Below are 20,028 nucleotides of genomic sequence, written 5' to 3'. Positions count from 1 at the left end.
GTCTGTACCAGTCACTCTATAAAAAACCACTGTAACTTATTTTCCAAGACTTTCTAAAGTTGTATTTTTAAAGAATTAATGAAGAGCAGATAGTGCAGGAGGCCCACTATTTCTCAGACTACTATTAATTCCCAACAAGATTAATAATGATATTTTGTGTTTATGTAGCATCGTTCTAGCATCTAATGAACACAAAACACTTTTACAGGCATTTCCCTAAAATACAAAATAATTAAATCCTAAAGTACCTTTTTCTTTTGATTGTAAATAGAAGCTAACTACATTTCTCCCTACTAATAGAATAGACAAGAACCCTAAGATAATCAGTAAAACTGAGATTTGCTTGAGCAACTAGTGCAATAAAAGATACATTGGAATTGGAGTCAGATGACCAGTATTCAAAACTCATTTCCTAATTGTGTAATTAATGATAAACAAACATTTGACCTTAGTGGGTCTTGATTTTCTCATCTATAAATTAAAAGGCATGAACTATATGAACTCTTAGATCTCTTTCAGTTATACATATAAAATGAATATGAAAGTTTTAAGTGATTATATTCCAGTAGAAGTAAGAATCTATCTACAATTTTTTTTGCATTAATCCAAGACTTGTGATGGAAAGTGCCATCTATAAACAGAAAAAGAACTATGGAGACTGAATATAGATCAAAGCATAGTATTTTCAAGGTTTTTTTTGGTTGCTATCGCTTGTTTGCTTTTTTTTTTCTTTTTTTCCTCATTTTTTTTTCCCTTTTCATATGATTTTTCTTATTCAGGATAATGAATATGGGAATATCTTTTTAAGAAGTACTCATGTTTAACCTATATCAGATTCCTTGCTCTCTTGCTGATTGCTGGAAGGGCAAAAGTAGGTATGGAGGAAGAAAAATTTGGAACACAAGGTTTTACAAAGGTGAATTTTGAAAACTATCTTTGCATGTATTTGGAAAAATGAAATACTATTAAAAATTTTAAAAATTCCATTCATACCTAAAATTGGATGAAAGGTTCAAAGAGACAGATTTAAAACTAAATTTTGAGAGAAAAACTTCCTAACAATTAGGAATAATTCAGGAAGCAATGAGTTTCCAATCTCACAAGAAAACTTCAGCAAATGTTAGATGAATACTTATACAGTAGAAAGGATTATTTTTCTTATATAGACTGAACTATATGGAATCTTGGGACCCTTACAATATTGAAATTTCTTTGATTCTATGATTAAAATTCTAAGAAAAAAGCTGAGTTCTATCTTATTAGAAAAGATGTTATTGACCCAAAATGAGTAAATTCACTTAAAAGCTAGAGAATTATCTCAAATAGTGAGAGATCTTGTCTTCCTAGGTACTCAAAGGGGCAATGAAAATAATCAGCTACTGTATTTAATGGCTATAATTTAGAGGTAAGGCTGGCAATAATAGTGTATTTTTTATGTATTGAAGTATATGTCTGCAAAACTTACTAGGTTTGGGGATTCTTGAAATGAGACAGTGTTTACAAACATACTGTGGAACTTCAACATTAAATCTGGGCAGTGACAGACTAAGTTTCTCTCAAAACAATTTGGTGGTGGTCATAAGGGTTATAACTTGACCTTTTGAATTTTCATTGTGCAGAAAATAACTATCCTCACACACACTTGTGATGTTTTTTCTCTTCAAACTCAAAGTAATTCAAACAATAAATAGCTATTTTCAGAATGGAAATAGTCAAAATGTCTAAGCCCCAAATTTAACCTATAATTATGGTTGAAAATTAGGGTTTCTTTTCTTCCAGATTTTCATAGTCACCCAACTTTTGACCTGGCTCATGGGCAAGCTGAGATATTTCAATCTAGTATGACCTAGAGGTAGAAAGACTACAGTAAATTCATAATGAAAAGAAAACAAATTGTTCCAAAGAAGAAAATGTAAGTAGTATTTCTTTTAGTTTTATTGTGCTTTTCAACAATTACCTCTAGAATCAAGTACAAAATCTTTAAGCTGGTATTGAAAAGCTTCTACAATTTGGTTCCCACCCATCTTTTCATTCTTATTTCATATTATTACTTTTCATGGTAGTTTCCATTCCAGTGATATTGCCCTGCTAGTTGTTTGTTTGTTTGTTTGTTTGCTTAATGTGTTATTCTATGAGACCTGCTGAAGACTTTAACTTTAAAAGATCAAGATCTCCCATTGTATCCAAGGCCATTTCCAGTCATCCTGATCTATATTTGGTCACTGGACCCAAAAGTTTTCTGGAGGGGAAGGTGAGGCAAGTGATCTTGCTCAGTCCTTCCTCACTTAAATCCAATTCACTTGCATGTCATGGCGTCACCTCCCTGATGCCATGGTACTATTCAAGAATGAAGGAGAAACAATAACCAATAACAACAACCCCCTAACTCAAAACACAAGTGATCTGTCAAGTCTTGTGTGTATCTCTCCTCATCTCCAAGTCTTGGAATTCCAATGTTCCTTCAAACCATCCTTAGTGTCTATATAAAGTCTTTTCTAATTCCTACCATTATTGATTTCTTTGTCTTTAAATACTTGTATTAACTTCTCTGAGCACATTTTAATTCTCCTTCACTCTCTATATCTCTCTGTGTGTCTTTCTGTCTCTGTATCTGTCCCTTTATCTCTCATTGTTTCTGTCTGTCTGTCTGTCTATCTCTCATACAAACACATACACACACACACATATACACACACACACACTTATGTCTTAGATTCATGAGGCTAATTTCAATAGTTCAATAAGAGCCTGGGTTTTCCCACCCATTCTCCCAAATTTAGCAGTAAATGTTCTCTAAATGGATAGCCAAATGGTAAACATCACTGCCACATCATTAAAAGTTTAAAGCAAAATCCAGCAAACAACTCATGTGTCAGTATACTAAAGGATTTGAATTCTGATTGCCCAGATTATGGAAGAAAAGAAACTGTAGGGAGTGTGAAAGCTCTCAAGGTACCCTTGGGCATTTCCAGATGAGAGGTACATTCTTTCAGTCTGTAGAGTGTCAGATTTCTTCATGTTGAATCAACTAGAAGTATTTATGTGAGCGTCCCAATAGAAATCTTTGATATTAGGTTTGATGTTCTAAATAATCTCCACTTTGGATAATTCTCCTTAAGGTTCTGCCTTTCAAATGTTCTTAAGATTTGAGTATTACGTGACCAGGATACATATACCTGAGCTCTTAGATGGTCTTTTCTGTGAGTTGTTTAGCCAAGACCCACATATCTAAGTTCTCAATCTTTTATATATGTCATTATACATGAGTAATTTATCTTTGGGACAGCTTTCCTTGACATACAGTCAAGGTTCTTAAAGATAAATACCTATTCCTAAATTCATAGTAGTAAGTGACAGAGAGAAGATTTGAAGCCAGGTCTTTTGATCCAAAAAATCCAGTGCTGTTTCCAATAAAGCACTTTGTTTTAAGGAGAAAGCTATGACAAATTGGGAAATAATTAAAATTATAACAGTGATAATGATGATGATGATGGCAATTATAAGCTAACATTTGCTTAGTGTTTTAAAGTTTACAAAAAATTTATGAATATTATTTCATTTTATCTCAACAATAACAACAATATTTATATGATGTTTACTGTGTGCTAGCTACTACAATAAGTGCTTACAATTATTATCTTATTTGAATCTCAAAATAACCATAGGAGGAAGGCACTATTAGGATATAATTATCCTAATTTTAAAGATAAGAAAATTGAGGCACACAGAAGTTAAAGGAAAAGGTCACACAGCTAAGAAATATATAAGAAAGTATTTGAACTAAGGTTTTTACCATCTACAGGTCTAACATTCTGATCACTGTGTCATCTAACTTATTTTAAATAACTTTGAAATTATATTCAATGACATAAGATTACTTCAGAGTGAACTTCGGTCATTATTTTTAAATGATTCTAAGAGAAATTATTATCTCAGAATGAGTGTTAGCTCATTTTCAAAGGTTATAATAATGAGGGAGAGGGAATCAAAGCTCACTGAACTTCTGGGTTACAAATTTGTAAAGCTCTAGATGGATATGCTTCAAAAAAGCTAATAACTCAACATTCAAGTAAAAGGATTACAACTAATTACTCAAAACTTAGGAAAATAGTATTCCAAAATCTCTATTGCATATTTATACTAGTAGATTACAAATAATAATAATAATAATAACAACAACAGCTTAATTCACCAGTCTAACTGCCACAAACAGAAATTCACTCAATAGTAACACCTTAACTGTGAAGTAATAGAAATCAAAATAAAGCTTTGATTGATGAAAAATAGGTGATCTGGAGCATTCTAGTAGAAGAGAGCTACTTGAGGGGTTATTTAAATTTGGTTTATATTCTTCATATCTAGAATATAGATACTAAAACAGCAGATGCTTAACAAATATTTGTTGTGTTTTATTTTTTTAATTTAGAGGTTCAATTTAAAATATTAATGTGAAACTATGACTTTTGTCTCATATTGCTATTCCTCAGTCAAGTCAGAATGCTAAATCTTACCCTAAGATTCTGAGATTCTGTGGTCTGAAATAACATCTATTTAAACCTACAGAGAGAAGTCATTGACAAATTATATCTACTTAGTTTGTCAAAAATACTACATTTCTAACTCCATGCATTTGCACAAATTATTCTTCTTCCCCAACATATTCTCATCTTCTTCAGCAAATCACTTTTCTCCTCTTGCTTCAAAACTGCTTCCTTATGAAAAGCCTTCTCAGCCATGAGCATTCCCACCATGGTTATATATCTTGCTTGCACTAATTTTATATGCTCTTGTTTCCACTGGCTATATGTTTTCTAGGACTGTGTAGATATAAAACTTAGTGTTGGGAGATTGACTAATAAAAGCATAAATGCAGAATGTTTTGTGGATAGGCTCTCTATTCCCACATTCATTATGAATTATAGTTCCTTTAGGAGGTGGTCCTAGAGATGAAGTCAAACAGATATACTAGAAAGATTTAAAATAAGATAAATGCAATTTTAGTAGATATTTTGACATAATAGTAGACCATAAAGTAAAGTAACATGAATTTTTCACTCTTTTTTTTTAATCTTCACATAGATTATAGATTTCTTTTTTTATGCCAGGGTACATATGACTTTCAAAATGCATTGCTTAAACCATAAACATAATTAAACAACATGAACAAATAATATGTAAGTATACAAGAGATGGCAATATTTGCTGAAAATACATACAATTATGAATATGGAAATAGTATGAAATCAAAATGATAGAAGTGGATTCCATACTTGTGCATCAAACAGGAATTAAACAGGTTATAGAACAGGGATAAAAACATAAATGATTTTCCCAAAGTTAAAGGTAAAATAATAATTAAGGCCCAGATTTCTTGAGTCTCCAGATTTCTTTTGTGTATTTTTTTTAAATTTCTTTTAGCAACTATCTTTTTTAAAGCAATCCTCTCTTTCTTATTTAATACCACAGTTCAATTTCCATATCATTTGCTGACATCTACTCTTCTCTCTAAAGTGTGACATTTTGACCAGGAAGCACAACCCACTCACTGTTAAAGGGGAAACAGTTTTCAAAGAGAAAAGCATTATAATTCACACCACTTTTGCAAAATAAAAATTCATAAGATATTTCCTACCTATGGTCGTAATAACAGTGCCAGCAAAGAAGAAGGAACTTCCCAAGTCCCAGTGACTGATTTGATTGGAGCTGTTTCCTAAAGGTATAATCCCTGCATTTATTGCTTCCACTATTTGCTGCAAGTTTAAAAAGAAACTTGTTAGTATATATGATCATAGAAATTGAATAGAATATTTTTAAAGAAAAAATAATTACTAGTTACATAAAAAAATCAGTTTCAAGGTTTTACTTTTTAATGTGAATCCTATACAGGTTAGAATAATATTTTATAATGTAAAGTTTCAATTAAATTTATGAAAAGCTATGTTTGATATCAATTAATCAGTAAAAAAAATGAGAACAGGATAAAATAAATAACATGATGATGATAGACATTTTTGAGTTATTTAATAAATATGAATTTACCAAGGCTTTCCATGTCAGAAACAGCTATAGAGTTTAAATACAAAAGTTGCAAACTACAAATAAGTTTTAATATTAGAGAGCAGAATCCTTTTGAAGAAAATACTTCTTGAGAGTTAACAACTTTATAACAAGTTCTATACAGTCTGTTTTTATATCTATATGTGAAGAATGATCATTATTTTAGAACATTACCAATTATATTCAAAAATAGATTGGAATAAGGTAGAAAAGAGAAGAAAACTTTAATAATAGAGTCATTATTGAGTCTAAGTCTAAAGTGTGATAAATTAGCAAGTCTAAAGTTCTCATAATTTATAAGAGTTTTATTTTTAAAGGGGGCAGTCAGTTTATACCTGGTCTGGAGTCAGAAAGTCTTATCTTCCTTAGTTCAAATGTGTCCTCAAATACTTGTTACTTATGTAATCCTAAACAAATCACTTAATCCTCTTTGCCTCGATTTCCTCTTTTGCAAAAGAAGTTGGGGAAGCAAATAGCAAACCATTCCAGCATCTTTGCAAGAAAACCCCAAGTGAGGTCATGAAGAACTGGATCTGACTGAAAAACAATTAAACTAATATTTTTTTTAAACTGATGGCAATGGGAAATTCATGTAGTCTTCATTTAGCAATTACCGTCCAATAAGGTTTAAGTGTCTATTGGAGGGGAAGTGTTATACTAGAAGACTTAGGAAAATAGGGGGAAATAGAAAACTCAATGACTTCCTTCAAGGAGCAGCCCCTTAAGAGAAAGAAGAGATTTATGATGCAATAGGAAATATACTGGCTTTAGAGTCAGAAGAGATAGGGTCACATTCTGACTCTGATTTTGGATAAATCACTTTGCTTCTGGGACTTCGCTTTATTCATTTGTAAAATTAAGAAATAGGACTACATCAGTAGTATCAAACACAGCCAAACTCATATATTTCTTATTGCTGGAAAAAAAGATTAAAATGTAATAGGGAAATATTTAACACAATACATAAAATACAATAGAAGATAGATAACATTGCATTTTCAAGCTAAAGTGAATATGTGGCCTGCAAAGATCCTTTTGTATGAATTAATAGCCACCTTTCTATTTGAGTTTGACACCACTAGACAAGTTAATCTCAAAGATTCTTTTAACTGTTGATATATGATCTACTTTACTAGCTTTTCCATGCTTGATTATTCATAACTTTCTTAGCTTCCTCATATGCAAAATCATGATACCAATACTTTAGCCACCTATCTCAGGGAGTTGTTGGTTATTAAAAGATGTACTATAAAATCTGGAGTTATTATTATCATTCTATTATAATTTACAAAGACCATTCAAAAGCATTCGAAGCACACAACTATGAGGTTATATATATATATATATATTGGTCCAAAAAATCCATAAATAAAAGACAAAGAGAAAAGGAAAGAGAGGAGTCTAATAATGGTGAAGGTATAGATTTGGAAATCATCTTCATGTAAACAAAAACTAAATCAATAAAAGTAGAAGAGGTATCCTAGGAAGTAGCTCTAAAGGGAGTAGACTAAAGAGCCTAACATAGTGGCAGATTATGGTTATGTTTCATTTTAGACAATAAATATGTTCTTGAAAAGTCATCTGTAAAGCAATTGTCTTCTTTCTAAGAAGAGGTTCAAATTTCCCTTATCCTGAAATCCTGCTTTATGTATTATTATCAGTGTGGAGAATTCTCTATGGGAGAATTCCCTCCATTATGAAGATCCAATCTCTCTAAGATTAAGTAGGTAAATCATAGAGACTTGCCTAAACTCAGGATCACCCTGAGAAAATCAGAGGTGAGATATCAACCTAGGTCTTTCTCATTAATATATGCATGTTCATGTGTATGCAATATATTAACTTCCCTTGATCCTTTATATTTCTTTAGCTACTACCTTGCCTCTCTGTTCTTAAATTTCTTTTCTTGAATCTCCCAAGTCTGAATTCAAAGTCTTAATTTTTTCATTACTTGACAACTCCTCAGGTCTCTACCATTTGGCTTTTCTCCCACTATTCAAATTACACTGCCATTTAAATCTTAAATTTTTCCACTCATAATCCCTTTTCACCTGAGCAGTTTTTTGTGTAACCCTGGGCCTAAAAGGTATACAAAATAGGTATACAAATCAAACATTTACAAATCATAATTTCAAGATTCCCAGATTAAATTATGAGATTCCATATGTGGTTGTGACCACAGCAGGGATTTAAAGAGTTATCAATGACCTCCTATTGTCAAAGCCAATGCTGCCCCTCCTCTTTCTCTAGTCTTCATTTTCTGCATACTGTTGATTATCTATTCCCTGACACCTTATCCCAAAGGTATGCTGATGCCAGCTTAAACTGCTCCAAGAGACAATTATTAAATTTTCAGTGTGAGCATTTACACCTTGAAAATTAGCAAATTCTATAAAAGAGGGCTTGATTTATTGTTGATTGTTTAGTATTGAAAGAGAAGGAGAAAATGTGAATAATATGTACATTTTACAATCTAGCCAAATAGACATTTAACTTCTCCTGACCAGCCTATAGATTCCTGTTAGTCACACATAAAACCCCCATCTCCTTTCTCTTCCATCTTCTGCATCTGACTGCTAGAATCCTATTCAATCTCCAAGTCTTGTTCAAAAACCATTTCTTCCTTGATTTTCTACAACAGAAATTATATCTCCATCCTTTTAATTCACAGAATATCCTGGCCTTCTTCTATGTAATTACTCTACTCTATTTTGCATATATAGTTATTTGGGTACAATACTCTTAGTAGATTATATTCTCTTAGAACAAGAAAACTAATTTATCATCATAGCTCTTTAACAAAATGGCCTTGAACATGATAGAAACTCAATAAATATTTCCAAAATTCACTAAATTGAATGGCTGTTTATATATTAATTCACTATATTTATTTGTAGTCCTAGTAATAATAATATGTAAACAGCAAATTATTTTGATAGTTTTTTTTGACTTGTGCTATATCTTTCTGAAACCTCAATGCATTGACTTGTTGCAAGTTTATGACAACATAAAAGTGTGTATAAATCATATATGCTTCTGAAATTTAATCATTTCACAAGAATCAATCAATACATACATATGTATTAATTTCTTATTATGTGTGTTTCTATGTTTCAAACATTGTGGTAAGCCATTGATACAATGACAAAAGTAAACCAAGTCTCTACCCTAAATGAGACTGCATTCTCTTTTAATATATATGCTACTAAGTATAAAAACTATGTACAAAGAAAATACCAATGGATTGGGAGAAGTACAGGAGGCTCTAGCAACTAGCATATGAAGATAACCCTCATGTAGGAGGTATGTAGGATGTTTAAGCTTTGAAAGACTCTAAGAATTCTAAGAGATGGAGATGAGAAGGGTATATATTTCAAGCACAGTGGACAACAGCTTATGCAAAGGGGAAAAAAGATAAGAAATAGAAAGTAATGCATATAGAACAACAAGAAAATCACAAAAGACAGAAAGTGGAATAATGTATAATAAATCTGGAAAGATATATTGGATCTAGATTATGAAGGGCTTTATAAATGTCAGAATAATCTGTATTTGATTCTAGGGATAGCAGGAAGCCACTGGAATATTCAGAGGAGTTCTATGAATTTTTCAGACCTGTGCTTTAAAAAAAAATCACTTTGGCAAATATGTGGTGGATAGGTTGTAGAGGGAGAGATGTTAGACAAGAAGACCAGTTAGGAAGTTATTGAAATAGTAAGGGAAAGAGGCACTGGAGGGCTTGGAATAGAGGATTGTTGTCTAGGTAAAGAAAAGGAGATGGATATAAGTGATGCTAAGAAGGTTAAAGTCAATAAGATTAGGCATCTGATTGGAAATGTGTCACAAGGGAAAAGTATTTAGAATAATTATGGTGCTACAAGAGGGGTGATTGAAAAATGGTATTTAACAGAAATAGGGAAATTTGGAAATGGCTTAGGTTTTAGACTGTATATCAATGACTTCAGGTTCAATACATGGTTATATTTGACAATAAAAATGTAATCAAATTTCTTCATTATTGAATTTGATGACATCTTAGATATTTTTTCATATTCTCATCTTTAGATATAATAGAGATGCTGAATTTAAGATAGACTATACAGGATTAAGATCTGAGATTTTACACACACACATACACACACACACACACACACACACACACACACACCTCCATCTATGTATGTATATACTTATATGTATGTCCACACATATACATATATATTTTTTCTACTTGGGATCAAAAAACCTATTATTTCCCTCAACTATGTGCCAAATATCATCAGAATATATATAGTTCCAAGAAAGAAATAAAAGTAGGTCCTAAAGTCACATTTCACACTAAAAATTCATGACTGAAGGACCTTTATATAAGTAATATATATAAATAACTGTAATTATCCTATATTTTCAGCTGCATTTTGTTAATCATGTAACTTTGCCCATCCTGGCCTTTCCCTCACCCATACCTAAATTCTTCACCTGTAAGTTACTTTTGGTTTTGTATTTGTCTTCCTACACAGGTTATTACATGAATGGAGAGAAAAAATAGTGATGAATTTGTGTAATTTCTGAAGATTAGATTTGACCATACTTTATGTAGATTTTGAATAAGCATCATGTTTTCAAGATTTCTCTGTATAATGTTATATAAACCAGACAGTCAGTATGTGCTAACTTTTTTTTCAGGATAGGGAAAGAAGAATCAGGAGACGTAATTATCACTATTTCTAAGAGAACAGCTTGGATGAAAATAAAACCTTTTTTTTTTCTTAAAAGGCTTTGACAAGTCTTAGATGGCCTCCCAAATAAAACACAACCAATCCTGACTACACATTTCAACATTTCCTATCAAAATGAGATTGTTTTAATGTAAAAACTATTGCATTATTTTCCAGGAGAAAGATTCTCTTGCTTTTTTATTCTTTGGAAGGCAACTTTAGAATTAAAAGTCTTCCTTGCTCCTTCATCTCTCTCCCTCTTGTCACAGCCTTCCAAAGTTATTTTTGCATTAGCTAATGCATCCTATGCATTTTCTTTTAATTTTAGAAAGTGTGAATTTATTTTCCACATGTATAAACAATGATTCAATACCAAATTATAAAGATGCAACAGAGATGGAGGCTCCCATAGATTTTAAAAAGAGGAAATCTTTTTTTAAATATGTATTTTGATAATTATATTTCAATACAATTTAATTTCTTTGTAATTTTATGTGATTTGTTTTGTGTTTTTGAAAACATTATTCTGAGAAGGGGTCCATGTGCTCCTTATCTCCTGCATCAGCATTTTTACTGACTGTCTCCCATGCCTGAAACACTCTCTTTCCTCAGCACTTCCTTATGGTCTCCTCCAGGTCTCAGCTAAAATCTCATCTTTAAAAAAAAAAAACAAAAAAAACCCTCTTCCTGATCCTTGCAATGCTAGTGCCTTCCCTCAATTACCTCCAATTGTTCTTGTCTGTTTCTTATTTATATAGTTATTAACATAGATTCTTCCATTAGACCATGAGTTGCTTAAAAGCAGGAAATGTCTTTTGCCTTTCTTTGTAAAACAAGTAGTTAGCATACTACCTGACACATAGAAGACACTTAATAAATGCTAATTGATCTACGATAAGAAAAATCTTTCAGCTTACTCTAATATAAAGTAGAATTTGAATTATATTTTACATAATAAAATGATTGAGAAGGTGTTAGTGATAAATATAGTAAACTGAGAGCTGAAATCTAGACTCAGTTCAAATCAATAAGCAATAATTAAGTCAAGTCAACAAGCATTTATTCAATACTATGTGCATTAGTTAAGAATTTGATTATGCACTAAAATGTTAATTATGCAGCGGTCATTCTGCTAGGAGCTGGAGATACCACAACAAAAAGAGAACAATCCTCATCCTTTCACTCTAATGACAGAAACAATCATGTACAAGTAAATAAATACAAAATATATACAAGGAAATAGGGAGAAAGAGATTTTGGGAAAATGTCAACATCTATATTTATCAGGAAAGGCCACAAGTAGGATGTAATATTGGAAGGAAAATTGGGATTCCAAGAGGCTAGATTGTGTGGGGAGAGTCTATTAGGTATGTGGGGCAATCTGCAAAATCAAGGATTTTTGAAACAATGTTAAGCAGCTGGTCAAGTTTACCTGGATTGTAGCATGATTAAGAATAGTAATGGAAAATCAATCTAAATTACTTCAACCAGGTTATAAAGACCTTTAAATGACAAACAAGTATTTGGATTTTATCCTATGAGCAATAGGGAGTTTTGTCACTGAAGGTTATCAGATATGCAGTTTGGAAATACATATTTTACAGCTGTGTGAAGAATATATCAGAGAAGGAAGATATTGGAGTAGAAAGGAATCAAATAGGAGGCTATGGCCACAATATAACCAAAAGAGATATGTGAAAGAACTAGGTGGTGGCTGTACCAGGTGAATGAAGAGAAAGAGAAGGAGACAAGACATAGTAGAGGTAGGATCAACTATCTAAGTAATTTGTCCTTTCCATGCCTCTGTTTCCAGTGCCTTTGTTATATGCTAGTTGCTGATTGCACAAAAGATTAGATAATCTTTAAGGTTCTTCCCAACTTTAAATTTCTATGGTTCTGACATATTTGTATTTTTCTTGAATACTCCAAATTCAACATATTCTATTTAGAAATAAGCATCTTTTGGCTAGTTTTGCCACTCTAACCTTTCAATTATACAAATGATAGAAACCTTTAGTAATTTGTGTGATTTCCCTTGCTTTTCTGAATATATGGCTGTAATTCTAGAAATCTAAATCCATTTGTGTTGATCATTCTATGTTTTTGCTGTGATTTCATTGATCTAATTTTAGGAACATATGAATAAATATTTTGAAAATGTTTTTATTGTTCAATAGCAAGATGCATTGTCAGGTCTTTTTCAAAGGCTGCACTGAACTAGAAATTAATTAGAAGTAATAACAGTTCCTATTACAGTTACATAGCATGTTAAAGTTAGAAAGCAACTTTCTTCTTTACAAATATTATAGTCTTTATGACTCTCCCTATTTTGCATATGGTAAAACTTGAGGTCAGAAAAAAGCAAGTTTCAGAGGCAGAATTTGAAACTGCATCTTCTGATTTCAAGTTCAGAGCAATAGCCAGTATACCTATTGGTTAATGCTCAATACAAACTATATTATATTATATATGTGATTCTTTTCACCATATTTTAAGTTACAATCTTGTGTTAGTTTTCTGCCTTGAAAACTTGTTTTTGCTAGTACTTAAAAATGCTCAAACACAACCATCTTTATAGGACTTCAGCAGAAAAAAAGTCTTATTCCATTTAACTGCCTTCCATTTATTTAATATTTATTCTCAATATGTTTGCATAGCTACCAACTATTCCTCCCAATACAATACAGATTCTGGAGATTAGGAACTTTTCATTTTTCTTTGTATTTATATCTTCGTTACTTAGCACAGTGCCTGACACATAATAAGAGTTTATACTCTTTTACATACTTTTTTAATTGATCAATATAATTAATCAGGACAGTTACTAAATGAAAAGAAAGCCTTTAACAAAAACAAAAACAAAAAACAAATTTGATTCTTCCTTTTTAATTAAATTCAATAGTCATTATTAAGTGCCCATTATATGTAAGGGACTTTGTGGATCATAATGTCAAAGCATTTATACTTTGAAAACTGAGCCTCTTTTTAAAAAGACCCCTGAAAAACCTACTGTCTCAAACAATAGGTAGAAATGAATGTTTGAGTTAAAAAAATCTCTGATTTTATTAATATTGGAAATTTCTCCTAAAAAATATAGATCACAAATCAACCCCACCTTATTAAATGGTCTTAGTGAGTCTCTATGGCCAAAAGTGAACAAACAAATTTTTAAAAATGACAGTGGTCAACCTATTGATGAGGCCCCTCTGAACTAGAACTAGTTTTCAAATCACAGGCAGCTCACCATTGGGCCCATATTTGAAGTCTTTTCGCTTGGGTTCTACTCACTGGAATAAATGTTCAGTAGTCATAATATATGAGTCCTGGATCATCTCAAATTCCATATAAGAAATTAAATTAGAATTTAAATTACTATTTTAAAGTATTGAAAATGTTTCTGTATATTTCTGATCTGAACAGTTGAGGTGTTTCAAAAGATGGCAATAGGAAGTTTGATCTTTTCCTCCCAATAATTTGGAAAATAAAAGATACATGTTCTTATCTATAAGCAAAACAGGCTTTCAGTTTTAACCCATTAATCAGTACTTTATAAAATAAATTACAATGGTGGATGTTAAATAAAAACACATTTAAACAAACTGTGAAGTGTGTGTGTGTGTGTGTGTGTGTGTGTGTGTGTGTGTTAAAATTAAGGTTTCAGTTTCCTGAATAAATATGAACCAGTTTTAAGATGATGTGGACAATAACCAGAAGGCCACTGTTAAAATTTAATTATTTGATTTATAAAGGTAACTCATAAATCCCTAACATGCATATTCTTCTAAAATATGCCTCCTACAAAAACAAACAAACAAAAACACCTTGCCCCTCTAAAACCTCAAAACCCTGACAATACTTTTGGAAATTCTAATCACACTCATACATCTATTAGCTTCAGATTGCAACTATTCACTATCTAGGAAGAGAGAAAGATCCAGGACTGGAAGTGGTGGGCACCTTCTCTAGTTAATCACTTTTCAGTTTATAAGATTAGGATTTTGTAGTCTTGGAAAGCAGGGGGAAAGCCCTTGGGGGGGAAATAAATGAAAGATTAAGTTTCAAGAGAACTAGGTGAATTTCTTGGCTAGAGTAAGCAGAGGGCAGGTGCAAGGTATTAAAAGATACAAAACTATTTATTGAATATCTTTATTAGATATAGCTGGGATTCAAGGAACACAGCAGTGCTGACCGATTCTTTGAATCTCTCTTAGCACTACACATAGTAAGCAAGTGATGAATATCGAACTCCTGGTATAAGAACTCTGGAAAAGGAAATTCTATGAAAGCAGATCTTTACTGCTCTCCTACTTATAATTCTACAAAGTTGCCTGGGGTACTGAGAAATTAACTGACTTATTCAGGGTTAAGACCTCAGGGATGCCACATTTATAATTCAAGGATGGAATGTCCCATGACAGAACTGCTGTTCATGGGAGGTAGGAGAGGGAATTATATTTTGCAGAATTAATGGTCAAGTAAGCTCAATAGTATGTACCAAAGTCTGCTGAATGATAAATGACAGCCAATTAGATGGTAAAGATAAAGAAGCCCCACATTACTTATTTGTATCTGCTCACAATGAGGAGTGTTATTGTAGATAGGCTGATTTTAAATGGAATAGGGAGTAGAAATTAATAAACTCACACTAATTTTTCTTCTTCTTCTTCTGCCCCAACCCATTCCCTTTTCTCTTCCTTCAATCTCCCTCTCTCTCCTCCCACTGCCTCTCATATATATATTCAAATATATAGATAGGGATTTGTCTCAAAATAGGGAAAGATGGGATCAAGCAATACCCTGGATAAATAATGTTTCTATGATCTGGGTGATTCAATTTACATCTTAATGTTCTAGGGCTAGAATATTGATCTAGGGCTATTCTCCAAGATTAAGTTACAGAATAAGTGCAAACTTGCCCCAATAGAGGAAATTTCCTTATTCGGACATTCCCTTTATCAAATGAAATCAGAAATTCAATCTCTTTTCCTTCCCTTCCTTCTCTGTCTCCCTTCTTTCCCTCCCTCCTTTCCTCCCTCCTTCTCTCCCCCCCTTTCTCCCTCTTTCTCTTCTCTCTCTCTTTCCTTTCTTTCTATCACCTTTCTTTATATTAATGATGCTTATTGATTGACATATATAATACATATTTAATATGGTTATATTAATATATATTGGAGAAGAAAAAAGGAAACAAACACATCAAAAGTATTTACACACGTATATATATGATAAGGTATAATCTAGCAGAAATAAATATTTCTGAGTATATATATTCACATTTTATACATATGTATTTATATATATATATATATATATATATATATATACATGCATACACACAATATACGTGTGTCATCCCTATTCTCCATTAGAATGGTGAGTATCTTGTTTCATGTACAATCATCCTATTTTAACTTAAAATAAATAAAAAATTTTAAGTATTTATTATGAATACCAAATATCAATGTGATCAATTAAACTTACATCATAACAATTTATATTTAAATTAATTTTAATCCTTAAAATGATATAACTTTTCATTTATTCTTGCCAAGTCTTCATCAGAAGTCTTGTTCATCATTTCCATTTACTATTCTATTTATATGGTTACACTCTATATTCTGATCATCTGTCTCTTTTTTCATATTATTTAATTTCATTAACATATTCTAGATTTTTATATTACTCAGATTTGACAGTCTTAATTGTATTAAATTATTCTATTCCTTTAATGTGCCACAATTTACTTAACTATTACCCTACTATTGAACATTTTGAGTTTCTTTTGTTGAATGAATAGCTTTCTCTTGTTTTCATTTTTAATAACAGTTTGGGGGCATATTAAGGATTGTCATTCATTTTTGTATATTCCCAAGCATCTTATACTTTATTCTTCTTTACATATTTATGATCCAATGATATTAGTTTCCTTGCTGTTCCTTGAACAAGATGCTTCTGTTTCTGTGCATTTTCACTAACTGTCTCCCATGCCTGGAATTCTCCCTGTCTTTACTTTTTCTGAATTCCTTTAATTTCTTCAATTCTCATCTAAAATCCTATTTGCAATAAACATTTTTACCTTTCCTCCCCCCCCTTTATACCAGTGTCTTCCCTTTGAGATTATCTACAATCAATCCTGAGTGTATATATTATTTATACATAATTGTTTGCATGTTGTTTCCATTCAACTGTGAACTCCTTGAGAACAGAGTTCTTTTGCCTTTCTTTATCTTCCAGCAGTGGCTGGTGTGGAGTAGGTGCTTAGTTTTAAAAAAAATGCTTTTTTTTTACTATATGGTTAGAAAAATTTCCTACACAGTAGGCAATTAATGAATGTTTAATTTAATTGAATTCATTTAACTAGAAAATAATGGGCCAAAGAACATTCTAATTGAAGGTGATAATCTATGTTCCTATGGAAAAGAAGCCTTTTAAATAGATCTAAAAAAAATCAGGTTTCAGGTCTAAATCGTATGGATTGTGTGTGCAAATCCTATGATCCTATAATCCTAAGATGTTCTCCTCCTATATTTTCAAGGATAATAAAAATTACAAAATCATGGCTTGAACCCAAACACTGAAGTTATGTGTACACACAAAACCTAAACTGGTCTTTTTTTTGGTCAATTCATTTTTATTGTTGTTGTTGTTGTTGTTTTAACAGAGTTATTATTAACAGAGCAACCATGTTGACATCTGCCATTAAAAAAGCTCAGCATAGAAGAAGGGCTGCTTTTCATTTTGATTACTTTCATCCCATAGATACAGACTGTGGGTCTCACATAAAAGTCTAACTATTTTTCTGAGACTGAGTGGATACATGACAACTAGTCACACTTCAAGACATCTCTCTACTTCAGAACCTGTGTAAGTTCCTTGAACTAGCCATCAGGCAAACTGCTATTTAGCAGAGTGATGACAAAGAGCAATCTTACAATTTTTTTTTAATGACAGCATGCAAATCCCCTGGCTCAATGTCATACATTAAAAGAGTACAAATGAAATGTATATGGCTTCCAAACCATAAGGTTTGTTCCTGTCATCTACCTTTTTAATTTCTCTATACTGCTCATCCTATTCTTTCCCTTCTCTTTTTCCAAATCCCTCTAGTGACCACTTTCCCAAAAAATATATCCATATTCCAAAGGAGTTAGGATAAATACAAATGGAAATAAACATAGCAAAAATGGTTTTCCCAAATATTTTGAACATACAGGTTAGTAGATATGCATTTCTCTATTCCCTAAATCCATTCTTTAGATTGTAAGACCATGTGAGTATTTTGCCCAATTTTTCAAGCCAAGTAGCATAATATAACTGTCAATAAGTTACTACATGATTACATAATTAAACTCTTCCCTAAGTCACTACACATAGAGAGAAAAATCAAGACAGTGCCATCACCATCACCAAAAGCTTTCAAAATATTTTTCCTCAGATATTAGATTACTGCTCTCAATGCACTTAAACACAACTATGACCTAGCAGAAGCTAAAGGACTCATTAAACTGAGGCACATCAAAAGAAAGGACAACAGGAAAGGGGAAAGATACTTTGAAATTTTATCAGCAAAGAAAATTGCACTATTTCCTAGACTAAACCTAAGAAAGTGTCCCTCAAAAGCCATTCCTAAGGAGGTGTAGCACCTAAGGCAAATCACACTTCCTTCCTGTCTGAAAAGATATTCATACACATAAAATGAAACCAGTAAAAGGAAATAAAGGGAGGAAAAGTTACATTGGGTTTTGGTTTGAAACATACATTCCACTGGTAGATAGATTTATATTGATTGGCTTACCAGTACATACCATTTGTCTGCTGGTACTTCAGATCTGTCTTTGTAGGGACAAAGAATTAGACATTGAAGGGGTGTTAATCAATTGAGCAAAGGCTAATCAAATTGTGGCATATAATTGTGATGGAAAAACTACTATCCTTTTAAAAATGACAAGCAGAATAATTTCAGAAAAAAACCTGGAAAGACTTACATAAACTGATGCAAAGTGAAGTTAGCAGCACAAGGAAATATACACAGTAACCACAATATTGTATGATGATCAACCATGAATGAGTTAGCTCTTCTCAACAATACAATTATACAAGACAATTCCAAAGGACTTATGATGAAAAATACTATTCACCCCACTGAAAAATATAATGGAACCTGAATGCAAATTGAAGCATTTTTTTTTTTACTTTCTTTGTTTTTCTTGTGTTTTCCCCATCTGTGTTTTGTTTCACAACATGATGAATATGGAAATATGCTTTATATAACTACCCATGTATAATTTATTTCAAATTGCTTGTCTTCTCAGTGAGTAAAAAGGTGAAGGAGGGAGAGAATTTGCAAGTCAAATTCTTAAAAAAATATATTAAAATTTGTTTTTATATTTAGTTGGGAAAATTACTTTTTAAAAAATGGTCACTGGATTTAAAAATGTGCACTCATAACATTTTATCTCAACTGATTCTTAATTGATTCAGAATAAACCTTTTATTCTTTCTAGCTGACTATTACATTTTCCCCAAAAAGCCATTTGAAACTTTTTCTTCTCTCTTAAAACCTACTACACTATTCTATATTCTTCCCTCCAATGGAAGTTAGAACTATTTTATAAAGTTTTAATTTAGGTGAAATAATTAATTATTTTATTATTTAATGTAATGAAAAAGATTCTCACAAAATGTTCTTGCTATATATTAAGCTGAGAAAAATAGAGATCATTTTTATGAATTCCCTCTACTCCCTGACTGTACATCTCAAAATCCTTCAGATCAATTACCATCTCTCTTCCTTACTCCATTCTCTAATAAACAGAAGACTTTTCACACAAAGGCTAGCAACTCCATTTGTCCCTTTTATTCTAGTCCTTCTACTCCTCTTTAGCATGCTGCCCTAGTCTCTCTCTCTAATCTTTTCTTCCCCTATCTATTGACTTTTTCACTAATATTTACAAATATACTCATATGCCCCTCAATCCTTGAAATAATGTCTAGAATTTCTTCAATTTGTCATTCTATATCTCTCTTCTCTTTCATAACCAAACTCAGGTGGAAAAAACTATATACATGTGTTGCCTCTATGTCCTCTCACTCCTCAACACTTTGAAATTCAACTTCCAATATCATTGTTCAACTGAGATGTCTCTATTCAAAGCATCAGTGATATCTCAATTTCTGGATCCAACTCTTTTCTTTGTCTTTGTCTTTCTTAGCCTTTCTGCAATATCCAACACTGCTGTCAACTCTCCCTATA

General features: G+C 31.8%; 1 protein-coding gene across 4 annotated transcripts in view; it reads right to left on the bottom strand.

The window, feature by feature from the left end:
• KCNK2 (potassium two pore domain channel subfamily K member 2) overlaps nt 1–20,028 on the bottom strand; it is a 266,217-nt gene that overhangs the window by 125,414 nt on the left and 120,775 nt on the right. For all 4 annotated transcript variants that reach the window (XM_031937370.1, XM_031937368.1, XM_031937369.1 and 1 more), the window contains exon 3: nt 5,633–5,750. In XM_031937370.1, coding sequence (XP_031793230.1) covers nt 5,633–5,750 — 118 coding nt within the window. The remainder of the gene's footprint in view (nt 1–5,632; nt 5,751–20,028) is intronic.

Source organism: Sarcophilus harrisii, chromosome 4, assembly GCF_902635505.1.
Source record: "Sarcophilus harrisii chromosome 4, mSarHar1.11, whole genome shotgun sequence".
NCBI lineage: Eukaryota > Metazoa > Chordata > Mammalia > Dasyuromorphia > Dasyuridae > Sarcophilus > Sarcophilus harrisii.
This window is presented reverse-complemented; position numbering and strand designations above follow the sequence as displayed.